Source organism: Pyrus communis, chromosome 9 (genome assembly GCF_041283825.1).
Source record: "Pyrus communis isolate YQ-2024b chromosome 9, ASM4128382v1, whole genome shotgun sequence".
Lineage (NCBI taxonomy): Eukaryota > Viridiplantae > Streptophyta > Magnoliopsida > Rosales > Rosaceae > Pyrus > Pyrus communis.
Genome location: NC_142573.1, coordinates 2,996,744 through 3,010,000, shown reverse-complemented (window position 1 = coordinate 3,010,000; position 13,257 = coordinate 2,996,744). Strand labels below are relative to the sequence as shown.

Sequence of the window (13,257 nt, the reverse complement as noted above, 5' to 3'; positions counted from 1 at the left end):
AATTCCCTGAGTTCCGGGTCGACTTGGTAGCCGTGTCGCCGTGCCCACTCACCGCCGCATCCAGCAGCGAGTGCTTAACCGCCACGTGGGACTTGACGCTGGTTGCTATAAATCCCAACCGGAAGCTGGACTTGTATTACGAGAACCTTCAAGCCGATATCTTCTACAGCGACGTCGACGACAAGGAAAGCGACAGCAATCTCAAGCTGGGAACGGCGCCGTTGCCTCCCATCTATGTAAGTAAGATGAACCAGACCACTCTTTATTTCTCGGTGGTAATGGTGAGGTCGTACGTCGGAACCGACGCCGCCAACGATCTAATCATCTCCTCCTCCTCTTCCACCACCTACCCAAGTTGTTATGGGTCGGGGAGCCTGTGGCTGAAGCTGTTGGGTTTTTTTAGGTATAATACTACGTTGTTTGGACTGGATGCTTCCCAACTGACGCGCTTCTCTTGCGACCTTTTCCCACCGAATGGGACGGCGGGGCAGTCAAGGGCATGCCAAGGTTTTGATCGAAGTCATAGGTGTTATTGTTGACCGGATTGAGATTGATGATTCTAATTTCTACTAGCTGCTGTATTTACCTGCGTATTGTATTGTAATATATATATATATATATATATATATATATAAAACACTATTGGCAGGTGCATTTTAGACATTGTTTTTATTTAGTTGTTTATGTTTTTGCAGCTAAATTGCTAACCCTATCAAACTGATAGATAAAGCATCCATACGAGTGACCTCTAACATTGCAGTTGAAGTAGTGAAGTACCCACTTCTTTACGTGCATAAGTTTCTGCAAGTTTCTCTACTAGAAAAGTAGTAACTGAAAGCATTGTATAATAGGGTATAGCTTGCCACATTGCTTCAGTCAACACTTATCTTCCGCCCTGAGAAATCAATTTGCCTTCCCCTTTGTATACTTTGTTCCAAACATGGTCCTTGATTGAACAAAAAAGTTTCCGCATATCCTTCTCTAAGCAAGTAGGTAGTCCCAAAAATCTCTCATGGCAAGGGCTAGAATTTGAATTTTCGTCTGAGAGAGAGGGGTTGCTGAGTCGACTGACCCAATTCGTAAGAGCTAGAGAAGTGTGGACTTTGCACCCCCAATCTCTAGACCCACTCAAATTTGCTGTCATCCAAACAAATTGGTTTTTGACTTATGTGAATTAGGCCAATTGATCAGAGCAGTATGTTCGATTTTTTGTGCTCGAGCTTGGATTATTTTTCTACACAATGTCATATTTTTTCTTTCTCTAAATTTTTTTTTTTTTTGTTATAATTGATATTTGTAGGATTCATTTAAAAAAAATCAATTAAAATATAATTTATAATTTATAATTGGTGTATTAATAGAACACACACAATAAAATAATAAGAAAACTAATTGACAACAACTTTTTCTCACATGTCAAATTTGACAACAAAAGGTTCATATTGACATATCAGTTAGAGTTTTTTCCTACATTCAAATTTGATTATACGACATTCCACTTAGCCTTTGAAGATGGTCTAAAAATCCGATTGTATTCATTCAAGATTTTTAAAGTTTTCCATAAGACCCACTATTCAATTAATATTTGATTTTACAGTATTTAAAAAAGTAAATATAAAAGATGGAATTAAAAATTACATTTCCATTTGGTGTGTTGCAACGCGTTCATGGCATGGAGGGGGATTTGTTTGTTTCCTGGGATGTTTTTACTGGGCGTGTGGAAGCGTCATTTTCCTTGCTCGTTGTTTTCTTCCAATGTGGTTTTACTTTCCCTCAAGTAAAGGTTTTTTACCGAGTTCTTTCATGTGGGAGTCCCACGGTGGGACTATGATTTTCGCAAATTTGATTCCAACATTTTGTAATAAAAACCAAGTTATTCTCAAAGAAGTAAACAATACTAAAACTGTAATTGATAATGAAAACTAAATGGGATTTGGAATTTCTTTACATGAGAAGGGCTCGATATAATATAACACATAACAACTCGAAAACACTAGTCTGGTTCCATCTACACAAACTGCTTCCCTAACAAAACATAGCACCCAGAAGAAGAGTCAGAGTCTACGGATGTCAAAGCCTTAATTTATTCCAAACGCTCTCATAATTCTAACAACTAGGTATGTCTGACATTTGATAAAGATAATTGTGGAAAAACACATCCAAATGCTTGCAAAAACCATACTGCTTGCTGTCTTTACCGGAATTTCACCGTAGCCAACAGTGGTCACAGAAACAACTGACAAATACAAAGCATCCTCCCAACTCAGCTTCTCCAACAAGTGAAACCCAACACAGCCTACTCCCACACACACAGCAGGTGCCGCTATTGCCATCACTACCCTGAAAATGTCCTCACTCACACCACAAAACCCAAATCGTTTGAGAAAACCTTCACAAATAGACACCAAAAAAACTCCTCCTGAATTGCACCAAATCCAACGGACGAAGAAAATCAAAAGGGATATTAACAACTTCGCCCGCTCAGTGTTGGGGACAATGTCACCGTACCCCACACCGGTCAATGTTTCAGACATGAGGAATAGTGCCTTAACTGATTTCTTAGTACGGTGTTCACTCAGAGGGCGTTCACTCAAATCAACAAAGTCTATACTCAAGAAAAGGAAAAATATGTAAATTGCGATGGACAAGACTGGCCAACTAAATAACTTCCACGCCCAACTTCTGCCACCTACTGCACCTCTCTCTCTCCCCTCTCTCCCCTCTCTTACCCCTATCCCTTCTCCACCACCTCCAATGGCTCGACTTTGGCGATGCATAGCTCCCTCACCTATAACATTTACAGGCTTGAACTTGATTATGCACTGAAAAACTGACATTGCTTCAAATCCAGCACTAAAAACAATAAAATAAAATAAAACCGCATGGCGATAAGAATAACAATTGAGTCTTGCGTCGTATTCGCAGCACAGACAAATCAACTCTTGCTTGCAACAGTTAATATCCAAAAGCAAACAGAACAATGGATCTTTATAAGCATGTGAAATCACAACAAAAGTTTGAAGCAAACAACTTAATATTGGTTGTTATGGGAATCCAGCTCAAGCTTACAAGGGAAAAAAACAATACTAGATATCCAAATCTCATCCAGTAAGGATAGAATTTCGAGATTATGTTCAGCTGATGCTTTATGGAAAAAGTATGCAACTCCCGTCTATTGTTGTAATTTGTTTCATTGAGCAATAGATTGCTGCAACTCCTGTCTAAACCCTAGTCTATTTTACTAACCCATAATCTAATGTTGTCTAATATTATACAAATTTTCAACGTTAAAACAAGATAAACAATCCATTCACTAGCTCTATCTCTACTATCTCGTCCCTGTCCCTCTTCCAGAGACCAAATGTGAACAAATTACCATACAAATTTCAACAAATTAGAATACCCATTCCCAAAAAGATTAAAATTATCAATATAAGTGCAAAAAGATAAAGTAAAAAGCCATACCAAGTTGGAGTATTTCCTGAGGAGGAGGAGCTGAGCAGGCAGTGTGTGTGTGAGGTACAGTGCGTCAAATTGTAATAAGTAAATTCTAAAGAGTAATGTTATTATTATCATGTTCTTATACCATATTTCTATACCATATTCTTATCATGTTTTCGCTCTTCAAACTTCTCAACACCATTACTATCCATCTCTGCTGTCATTGTATTTTACAATTTAGAACTTAAGAGAGAGAGAGAGAGAGAGTGAGTACATGTTGTGGGCTGGTCCAGCCTGCATTCATTTGCAAATCTTATAGTGAAATTGAGACTGAATTTTTATTAGCTTCCAATTAAACAATGTGATTAAAAGAGGATCACAAAGCTTTAAATTTTAGGAGAAATGTTAGCATGTAAAAGTCAATTTGGTTGAGAAAATTAAAAGCGGAACACAAAGCTGTAAATTTTAGGAAGATATTGTCAATTGTTGCTTCTCCAGGTGTTTCTTTAATTTAAGGATGGTTGAAAAAAAAAAACAATATTCATGCATGAATTGTTCTTTCTTCCCAGATTTTAATTTAAGGAAAACTAATAAAAATGGCTTGAAAACTTTGAGTATTAACGAAAAAGATAAAATAAAGGGAGTTTTAACGAAAAGCCCATGATACTGTTCACTTTAACGAAAAACCATATTTTTACACTAAAAAGTCAATCCTGGTACTATTCACTTTACCCTTTATTTTGTTTTTATCGTTAAAACTCAAAGTTTTCAAGTCTTTTTTCATTAGTTTTCCTTAAAATAAATGGTAAAGTGAATACAACCAGGATTGATTTTTTAGTGTAAAAATGTAATTTTTCGTTAAAGTGAACAGTATCGGGAGCTTTTCGTTAAAGTTCCCTTTAATCTATTGCTAGGAATAGTTGATTAAATCCAATGATGCAAGAAGAACAACTTTTTGGCAATGAAGAAAAAAGATGAAGAACTAAGCAACATTATGAAAAGTTGAGACATGGAAAAACAAAATATTTTTATTTTTATGTGTTTTATAACTATATGAATCGCTTAACTCTCAACTTTTGTTATGTAATATATTGTACAAACATGTATCTTTTGTTCCTTATTGAACATAAAGGTGTAAATAATGGATGAAAATAGATTTTAATATATTTCTATACGTTGAGCACGGTTTTAAGACATGTGGCATCGCATGGGTTCAATTGCTTGTATATATTAAAACTCAAAATAAACTGGTTAATAGCATTAGCACTTCCTAACGTTTATCAAATTTTCACAAAATCCCCCACATTTAAGACATTACACAAACACCTCTCAAATTTTAATTTCCTATCATATAACCCCTCCAGTCTAAAATGAAGACAACAACAATCCTTTGTTAGCTTTTCAAGTCTTTCGTTGTCATGTTGCGGTTCCACCCCTAAATCAGAACCAGAACCGAAAAATATCAACGGTTCGATTCGGTGCAGTTCTGCTTAAATTTATTACTAGAACCGTACGGTTCGGTCTACTTCGGTTTCGAATACTAAGCTTAAATGGAGACAATGTAACATTTGATAGTAGCCTTACTCAATTATTGAAATTGGGTTGGACGACAGATACCAAAGAACAAATATAACAGTAAAACTGATTAAGTGGGAACAGAGAAGCAGCAAAACCAAAATATGTAAAAAATCTCAAGTATAAAAGTAAGGAGCATGCCAATAAAACATAAAAACACAGGGCATACACATGGAAGAAGCATTGCACCTCATTTCAGCAATTATATATATATCAATAAGCCCAAATGATATAAACTAAGGAGCATGCCAACTATAGGTTAATAAAAAACCACAGAAGCTATTAAATACCTACCAATTTGTTTGAAATGGCATCGAACTCCCAAACGCCTGCTTTAACAGGTTATTCCCGAAAGTTTGTTGTTCAAGGGGAACTCCAGCAAAACTAACTTGGTGAAACTAATTTTTCAACCTATTATACCATGTCATGTGTGTATATATATAATTTATTTATTTATTATTAATACAACGGTTCGGTTCGGTTCGATTCCGGTTGATTCTTGTTCATTCCGGTTCGGTTTTTGACTCAAAGTTGATTTTTCCATTCAAAATAGTTCTTTTCAGTTTTTTTTCATACGGTTCGATGCGATTTAAAGGTTTTTATCCCCACCCCTAGGTCTGAGGGTACTATATATACTGCATAATGACTATACTGACGGTAAGCCTAGCAGTGAGGCCCACGAGAATTAGGAGAAGGGCCAAGAAGTCTAGAATTACCACGTTGAATCCCTTGATCGCCAATTGATGTAACAATCGTCAAACCGCATAGCGGATTCGGTCACGAGAGCTTACATATTTTTTTTTTTACAAATTTCCCGTATGTAAATTAATTATTATAAAATTTTCAACTATTTTGATATTTTGTACGAAAAATCAATTACAGTAAAAGATTCATAATAATTACTTTACAAGTGTAAAAAATATGGAAAAATATGTAAACACTTATAATAGCATCTTCTATGGTTTGTTATTGATTACATCGTCTTTTAGATTTTTAAAACCGTAAAAACTCTAGTGAATTGTGTTTTTAGGAGAGTTAAAAATGGTTAATATTCATAATAGTTAATTTAAAAGATATTTTGTACGAAAAATCAATTACATTAAAAGATTCATAATAATTACTTTACAAGTGTAAAAAATATGGAAAAATATGTAAACACTTATAATAGCATCTTCTATGGTTTGTTATTGATTACATCGTCTTTTAGATTTTTAAAACCGTAAAAACTCTAGTGAATTGTGTTTTTAGGAGAGTTAAAAATGGTTAATATTCATAATAGTTAATTTAAAAGAGCGAAAATGGTGAAAAATTATGATAACGCTCGTGATTGCATCATCTGCGATTTGGCAATTGTACATTGTCATTTGGATTTTTAAAAGCTATACTCATGAAAAGTGGTTTTGGTAAGAGTTGGAAATTATTAAAAAAAAAAAAATCATAATAATTAGTTTATAAGTGTGAAAAGTGTAAAAAAAAATATACAAACGCTCATAATCGCATCTTACACATTTTAACGATAATTAATCGTAGTTTATATTTTTAAAACATCAGTTCCACGCTGTCATTTTCCCTTTATGACAACTTGTGCATGTTGTCATTTTACTCTATAACAACATTTACATGTTGGCCCTTGATTTATCAAATATCTTTTCATATCCATTTCAATCTCACCTTTTATTTGTTTTGATTGACAAAAATAGAAAGAAAAAAAAAATACAATCATCCATACATGGAAGCTTCATGAATTATATCTAAGATTTTACACTTGTTCAAAATGAAAACGAACTCCAAAACTTAGTTAATGAATTCCGACTTTCTATCAATGAATAGATTAATGCATAGCCTCCAGAAGGGGGAAAAAAACTAGTCTAAAATAAAATCTAATGAAAACAAAAAGGGGAAGGGGGAATTCACTGAATGGATTGGCCTTCACTTCCTGACCTACCAGCACCTCCTTGTACCTGCAAAAAAGGAATGACTTCGCTAAAAAGTGACAAATAATAGCTTAATGAGGCTTGCCAAGTTCTTGGAATAAACCTAGAACAGTTTACTAAAATTGGATGATTACAATTTATTTCAGATTGGTCAACTCTACATACAAGCAAACTGGTCAGAGCTCATATATTAGGATGCATACCAGACTAGATATGACCCAAATTTGAAAACAGAAGCTAAGCTATCAAGCATTTTGTAAATCCAAATTCTCCATCTAGAACATGTTTGATTACCCAATAAAATGCGAATGAAATATCAAAGACATTGCAAAAAATAGAGAATGAAAAGTATGATTATCCCTTGGAAATATTAGTAAAGCAGAGCTGCATGTTGGTCATGATCAACTGGTCTAACTCACATTTAATGACCAAATATACTTACCATAGGTAACATAATGTGCAAAAGTTAATAGCATTGTACATATAAAGCCTCATGCCTTTTGTTTTTGGCCAAATAAACAAATAGATCCTTGCCCGAGTTGTCCAAATTTTGGAAGAACTGTATAAAAAGAAAGGAACTTGTCAAAAAAAAAAAAAAAAATTGTAAGTTTATACCGCCGTGTTAGTTTCTTCTTTTTAATTTTTGATTTTCTAGGGCTCAAGATGGAGAACAAAAATTTAGAAAGACCGTGCCCAAAGCCTCAATGTTTAGCAACTACAAATATTTACACTAAAAAGCCGAAGGTTTGTTAAGGTCGCCAACCATACTACCTTCAATATGCTTTCACTATTATTATTTTCTTCGTTATTGTCGTTGTTGTCGTTGTGACGAAGACTTTTCAATACGCTTTCATTTACTTATGCTCTGCCGTGTGCGTTGGCAATACATTATCAGCTTGCAGGACATTTCCAAGAACGATACATCAGCAGCTCTGTCGCTCCCATTTTTTATTAGAAAAGTCATAAAAGGTGTGTTTGGCTTTTCTTATTCACGACGCATTAATCCGAAGGGGTATTTGAATATAGGTCAAATTGATAGGCCTCAATTGGGTGCAGTCCACTGTAAACCTGTTTCCCAGTATTTAGACTCTTAAGATGCATTTGTTTGCCTTGTTCATCTTCAAAGAAAATGTCAAATTCTAAAAGTTAAATTACAATTGATGGTTGATATGATAATCTGAAGCTTTATGTTAAATTTTGTAATTCTTCAACCAAATTGTCAAATGTTATTTTATTATTTAAATATAAATTGTAATTATTAAAAAAATGTTGAAATAAAATTTTTATTGGTTAAAATGTTAGTGGAATAAGGGACCCACTATTAAAATGAATTTAATGTCAAATTTGACATCAAATCACTAAACCTTCAAATCCAATCAGCAAATAGCACTTTGGCTAGAGAGATTTTCGATGTCAAATATGCACAATGACATTCCACCTAGGATTTTGACATCTCATTTGGGGATGCTCTTAGCTTTTACTAGCTTAGATTGGAGTAAATATTAATGTAGTCCGGTGCAACAAACACATCTTTATAACCCCGAGCCATGTAAGCTATTTCACATCCCTAGTTTTTTTTATTCAACAGTTCAATTTTGTTTGAATTCAAAGAAACAAAATATTTGTTTTGAATAAAGATAAAATTTCATTCTATTAATATGAACTCAACATGGAATATTTGTTATGTATAGTGAGAAAGGTAGTTAATATTTGTAATATGTGATCATAATTTTTTTTTTTTTTTTGTTTAAACTATGAGAAGTCATTGAGGACAAATCCATATGTATTGAAATGCTTTATGAATCACATACTATGGATTATGTGTATGTTTAGATGAGTTTATCTTAATTTGCTCTAATCTTACAAGTTAGGTAGCCCATGCAATATGAGCTCTTTCAATTTGTCACAGGCATGAAAGAGTGCTGCAACTGCACTTTCACAAAATCCTTTCAAGTATTGGTACGACTCAGTTGCAATTCTCACAGAACCAACCGTCCAAAATTTCCACCGACTCAGGAAAACAAAAACATAAATCAGATTGAAGACTAGTTACGCATTCTCTCTCTCACAGACAGACACACACACACACACAGGAACTCTGTTTTCCGTCTTTTTTTAAACGAGAGCTCTGTTTTTTTGTTCCTCGGCAAAAGAGAACTCCAAAACAGAGTTTGGTGGCGAGGAACATGACCAATTGCGGCCGTGAAGCTTAAAGCACTACGGAAGATGGCACGGTGGTGTATGAGAGCAAAAGAAACGATGTACTTTTAAGCTACACTTACAACAAAATCAAAGCAGCAAACGCACTTTTGCAACGAACGTCGTCTGTAATGCCGCTTAATTATCTTATTCATAATTCGGATCTACAAATTGTGTTCCAACAGTTACTAAAAAGAAAGGGTTTGCAAGCACTATTTTACACCGTATTTAACTTAATAGAAAAGGCAATAACACATGATGCAAGGGCAATAACAAGAAGTTTATAACTAAGGCAACAAGAAGTAATACAAAGACAATAACGAGTAATACAAAGGCAATAACAAGTAATTAAGGCATCCCGGTCTGGTTCGGGGGTTCTTCAGTGCCCTTCATTTTGTCACAAACATAACCAACAACTGCAGTACACAGTCTTATTGAGGTTTGGTATTTGTGACGGACATAACCAACAGCTGTAGTGCAGAGTGTTCTTAGGGTTTGGTAGGACTTGATCACAATTATCACAAAATATAAGGCCCAACATGCAAGAGTAAACCACCCGAAAGCTGGATCGAGGAGGAGAACTAGTAGAACCAACGCAAGAGTTCCACACAAGAGGCTGATGTTATTCGTCAATTCATACATATTTGTATTGTCGGAAGCTTGGAGAATCTTGGCAGTCTCCAATGTCCCCATGTAAGTGAGTAAATCAGCAATCAACATCACAACAGTCTTATGGTCTGTGACAAAGGGAGACGGCAAATTTCCGGTCGCCTGCTTCACCTGGAGGAGGACTCCTAGCATGGTGAGGAGATGGAATATAGAATTGTGCGCTGCTGGTAGAGATTTGTCCTGACCACCCTCCGCCCTAGTGCTGCTGCATTATAAACAACATATAGGATTACATGTGAAAATTACATGGAAACAAGTGGCATTGTAATATTAAGGAATAGGAAAATATCAGGAAAACCATCTTTTTTAGACCATAATACTAATTAAGAACATGAGCTTATCCACGATCCCGTTTGACATAAATATTGTTTTTGCACGTTTTTTTATTTGTCATTTCTTTCATATATCTACATATTTCTTTACTGCACTCAAATATTAAAACGAAACATAATGAAAATGCCATTAATGCAATTCCACAAAAACCTGTATAATCAAGTTAAAATGTCAAAACACCCTCCAATCCAATATTTTAGGCTTGCATGTGGTCCAATATCCTATCCAGGGGTTGAGTTTTCCACTCATGCATACCAGGTTCGAAACTTTCTCATCTCTTAAATTATTGTAATAGTTTGAATTCTACCCTCTCCTTAATAGGGCTAGCTTGAAGGTGTGCCGAGTTCACGAGGCATAGGTCCTCTATTGTAAATTTTAATAACCTATGTATTGTGTTACATATAAACAATGAAACTTTAATGAAAAGCTCCCGGTATTATTCACTTTAACAAAAAATCATATTTTTACGCTAAAAAGTCAATTTTAGTACTATTCACTTAACATTTTATTTTGTTATTTTCGTTAAAACTCAAAGTTTTCAAGCTATTTTTTATTAATTTTCCTTGTAAACAAAGGCGAATATATTTAACAAAGCCGTCATAGTTGAGTGGGTATGCGCTCGATCATATTTTTTTAATTACGAAATTTTTTTCTTGCTTTAAGGATAAAAATAAAATTTAAAAAGCAGAAAATATGAAAGTCAATTAAAAATAAAATTCAAAAAGGAAAATCCTAGTCGTAAGCGTGCAAAAAAGAAAGCGGTCTCTTCGCCGATGAGACCAGGCAATGCCGATGAACCCTCCCACCCACTTCTGTTTTTTTATTTCATTCCTTTTTTTGTTATTTATTAAAAAAAACAGACTCAACACTCTCTTTAATCTCTCGAATCGTCTCTGGACTCTCTACTCTCCTCCTCCCTCTGCCAACAGATTCAACACGTCGGCCGTCGAGTCATCGACCACCACACCTGTATGACTCCTCCGTATTCCAGATCCAGACTTCCACGGTTTCACCACGACCTCCAAATCGAAGCTTCTCTGATCTGAAGGTCCAACATTCATGAAATTATTGTACCTTGATTTCGATTAGGATTAGGGTTTTGGACTTTCAATTTGGAGATTTAGAATTAAAATTAGGATTTCTGTTTTGAAAATCCCCTAATTCCAATTACCGCTCGATTTCTTTTCTTCTATTTCTAGTTTACTAAAACTTATTTTGGTAAAATATTTTGCAGAAGTCTTTTTTTGGGTACCTTTCAGGAGAAAGGAGGCTTTCTTCGATATTGAAAACGAAAAAGAAGGTTACGCAGAGTATATACCGAGCTGGGTCCATAATTTCTGACTGCTGCGAGCCCGTTTGCGGTGCAAACGGGATCTCCTGCTGCGAGCTGCGCCCAAGCAAACGCCCAATCTCCTGCTGCGCCGTGTAAGGGACCAAACGCCCTGCTCCCGTTTGCGGCCGCAAACGCCTCAATCTGGGGGAGGAAGCCTGAACACAGCAAACACGAGCAAACGCCCAAGCAAAACAAACGACTCCAATTCTGTTTTTTTAATTCATTCTTTTTTTGTTATTTATTAAAAAAAACAGACTCAACACTCTCTCTAATCTCTCGAATCGTCTCTGCACTCTCTACTCTCCTCCTCCCTCTGCCAACAGACTCAACACGTCGGCCGTCGACTCATCGACCACCACACCTCTATGACTCCTCCATATTCCAGATCCAGACTTCCACGGTTTCACCACGACCTCCAAAATCGAAGCTTCTCTGATCTGAAGGTACCAAGATTCATGAAATTATTTAAGATTAAGGTTTTGAACTTTCATTTTGGGGATTTTGAATTAAAATTAGGATTTCTGTTTTTGAAAATCCCTTATTTTCACTTCTTTGAAGATTGTCTTTGAAGATTGTCGACGATGAGGCCGAGACCCCAAATTTTCTTTGAAAATTGTTTGCTCTGCTGCTGCTTGCTCGCCTGCTGTTACTGCTTGGGGGAGGGGGTATTTATAAGATTTGCAACGAGGGGCGTTGGAGAAGGAGCAGTCTCCCTCTTTTTTTTTTTCTTTTTTTTGAACACGGTTATCCATGTTAACATATTATTTTAATTTTATATATATAAAAAAATAAAATAAAAAATATGAAGAAAAAAAAAGAAAAAGAAGGGAACGGAAAGAGGAGAAGAGAGAATGTGAGTCGGAGAAACCGTAAAGAAATCGTGAATTGGTAGGTGGCACTGAAGTAGGGCACCTTGTTATGATTTACTATAGTTTATGGATTCATGTTTGGGACTCGGATCTTCTTCGGAATTTTATCACTGCGGACTAATTGATTTTGGCCCTTAGATTAACATCCTACTGTTAGTATTTCATTTTTTGGATAATCCTACAGTTAGTAATTAATTTTGTTTCTTAGGTTAAAGCTTAAAATTTTTTGTTTTAATCCGATATTATTAAAGAATAAATTTATGATAATTTTTTTTCTTGAAGTAACTTGAAAAAAAAAAAGAAAAAAAAAGGTATGTAGATTATCCTAATTTGATTTTATCAACATTTTAACATAAAAATATTTAGATTCTGATAAATGTTAAAAAATCATTAAACCGACACTATGAAACTCGTAAAACACTATGAAAGAATATGAAACATATGAAAGAATTTATTTTCTTTTAATTATTTTGGTCGTTGAATTTAATTTGGATCGTTAGGTTTTTGTTTTTTATCTTTAGACTTGTTTATATAAGATCTTAGTCGTTGGATTCAATGAATTTAGAAATATAAAACTTAAAATGAAATATACATATATGGTGGGCCAATGCATATATGAATACAATTAACTTGTGATATAGGTAGATAAATACAATTAATCTGTGATATAGGTTGATTATAAAAAAAAATTATAAATGGGTTTTGGAACAGAAGAACAAAAAATAACAAAAAATAAAGCAATAATTAAAGAAATTATTTTTTATAATAAACCTTATCAACAAATAATACTCATTGATAATTAAATAATCTTAAATTTAAGGGATTGGACTATTTTAATAAACTGGATTATTCTTAATAGGTTAAAAAAATTGAACTTATATCAAGTTTCTCCTTTATACAACTC

The 13,257-nt window shown here is 34.6% G+C and overlaps 1 protein-coding gene and 1 long non-coding RNA gene across 2 annotated transcripts; one reads left to right on the top strand and one right to left on the bottom strand.

The window, feature by feature from the left end:
• Positions 1-1,944: 1,944 nt before the first annotated feature.
• Positions 1,945-2,837, bottom strand: LOC148694035 (two-pore potassium channel 4-like). The gene is made up of 2 exons (XM_088700113.1): positions 2,199-2,837; positions 1,945-2,025 (listed from the first exon to the last, which is right to left on the bottom strand). Exons 1-2 carry the CDS (start codon positions 2,835-2,837, stop codon positions 1,945-1,947), a joined length of 720 nt encoding a protein of 239 aa, XP_088556239.1.
• A 5,848-nt stretch (positions 2,838-8,685) lies between these two features.
• On the top strand, positions 8,686-12,361 carry LOC148694034 (uncharacterized). Its single transcript, XR_015966944.1, has 3 exons — positions 8,686-11,199; positions 11,386-11,927; positions 12,043-12,361. It is a non-coding gene; the product is annotated as an uncharacterized LOC148694034 (long non-coding RNA).
• Positions 12,362-13,257: the final 896 nt, after the last annotated feature.

Excerpts from the sequence above, each read along its gene's own strand:
- LOC148694035 (XM_088700113.1), bottom strand. The coding sequence starts at position 2,837 with ATGTCAGTTTTTCAGTGCATAATCAAGTTCAAGCCTGTAAATGTTATA. Across the intron at positions 2,026-2,198 it reads TTGGCTACGGTGAAATTCCG|GGAAGCAGTTTGTGTAGATG; the intron begins GTAAAGACAGCA and ends ATGTTTTGTTAG.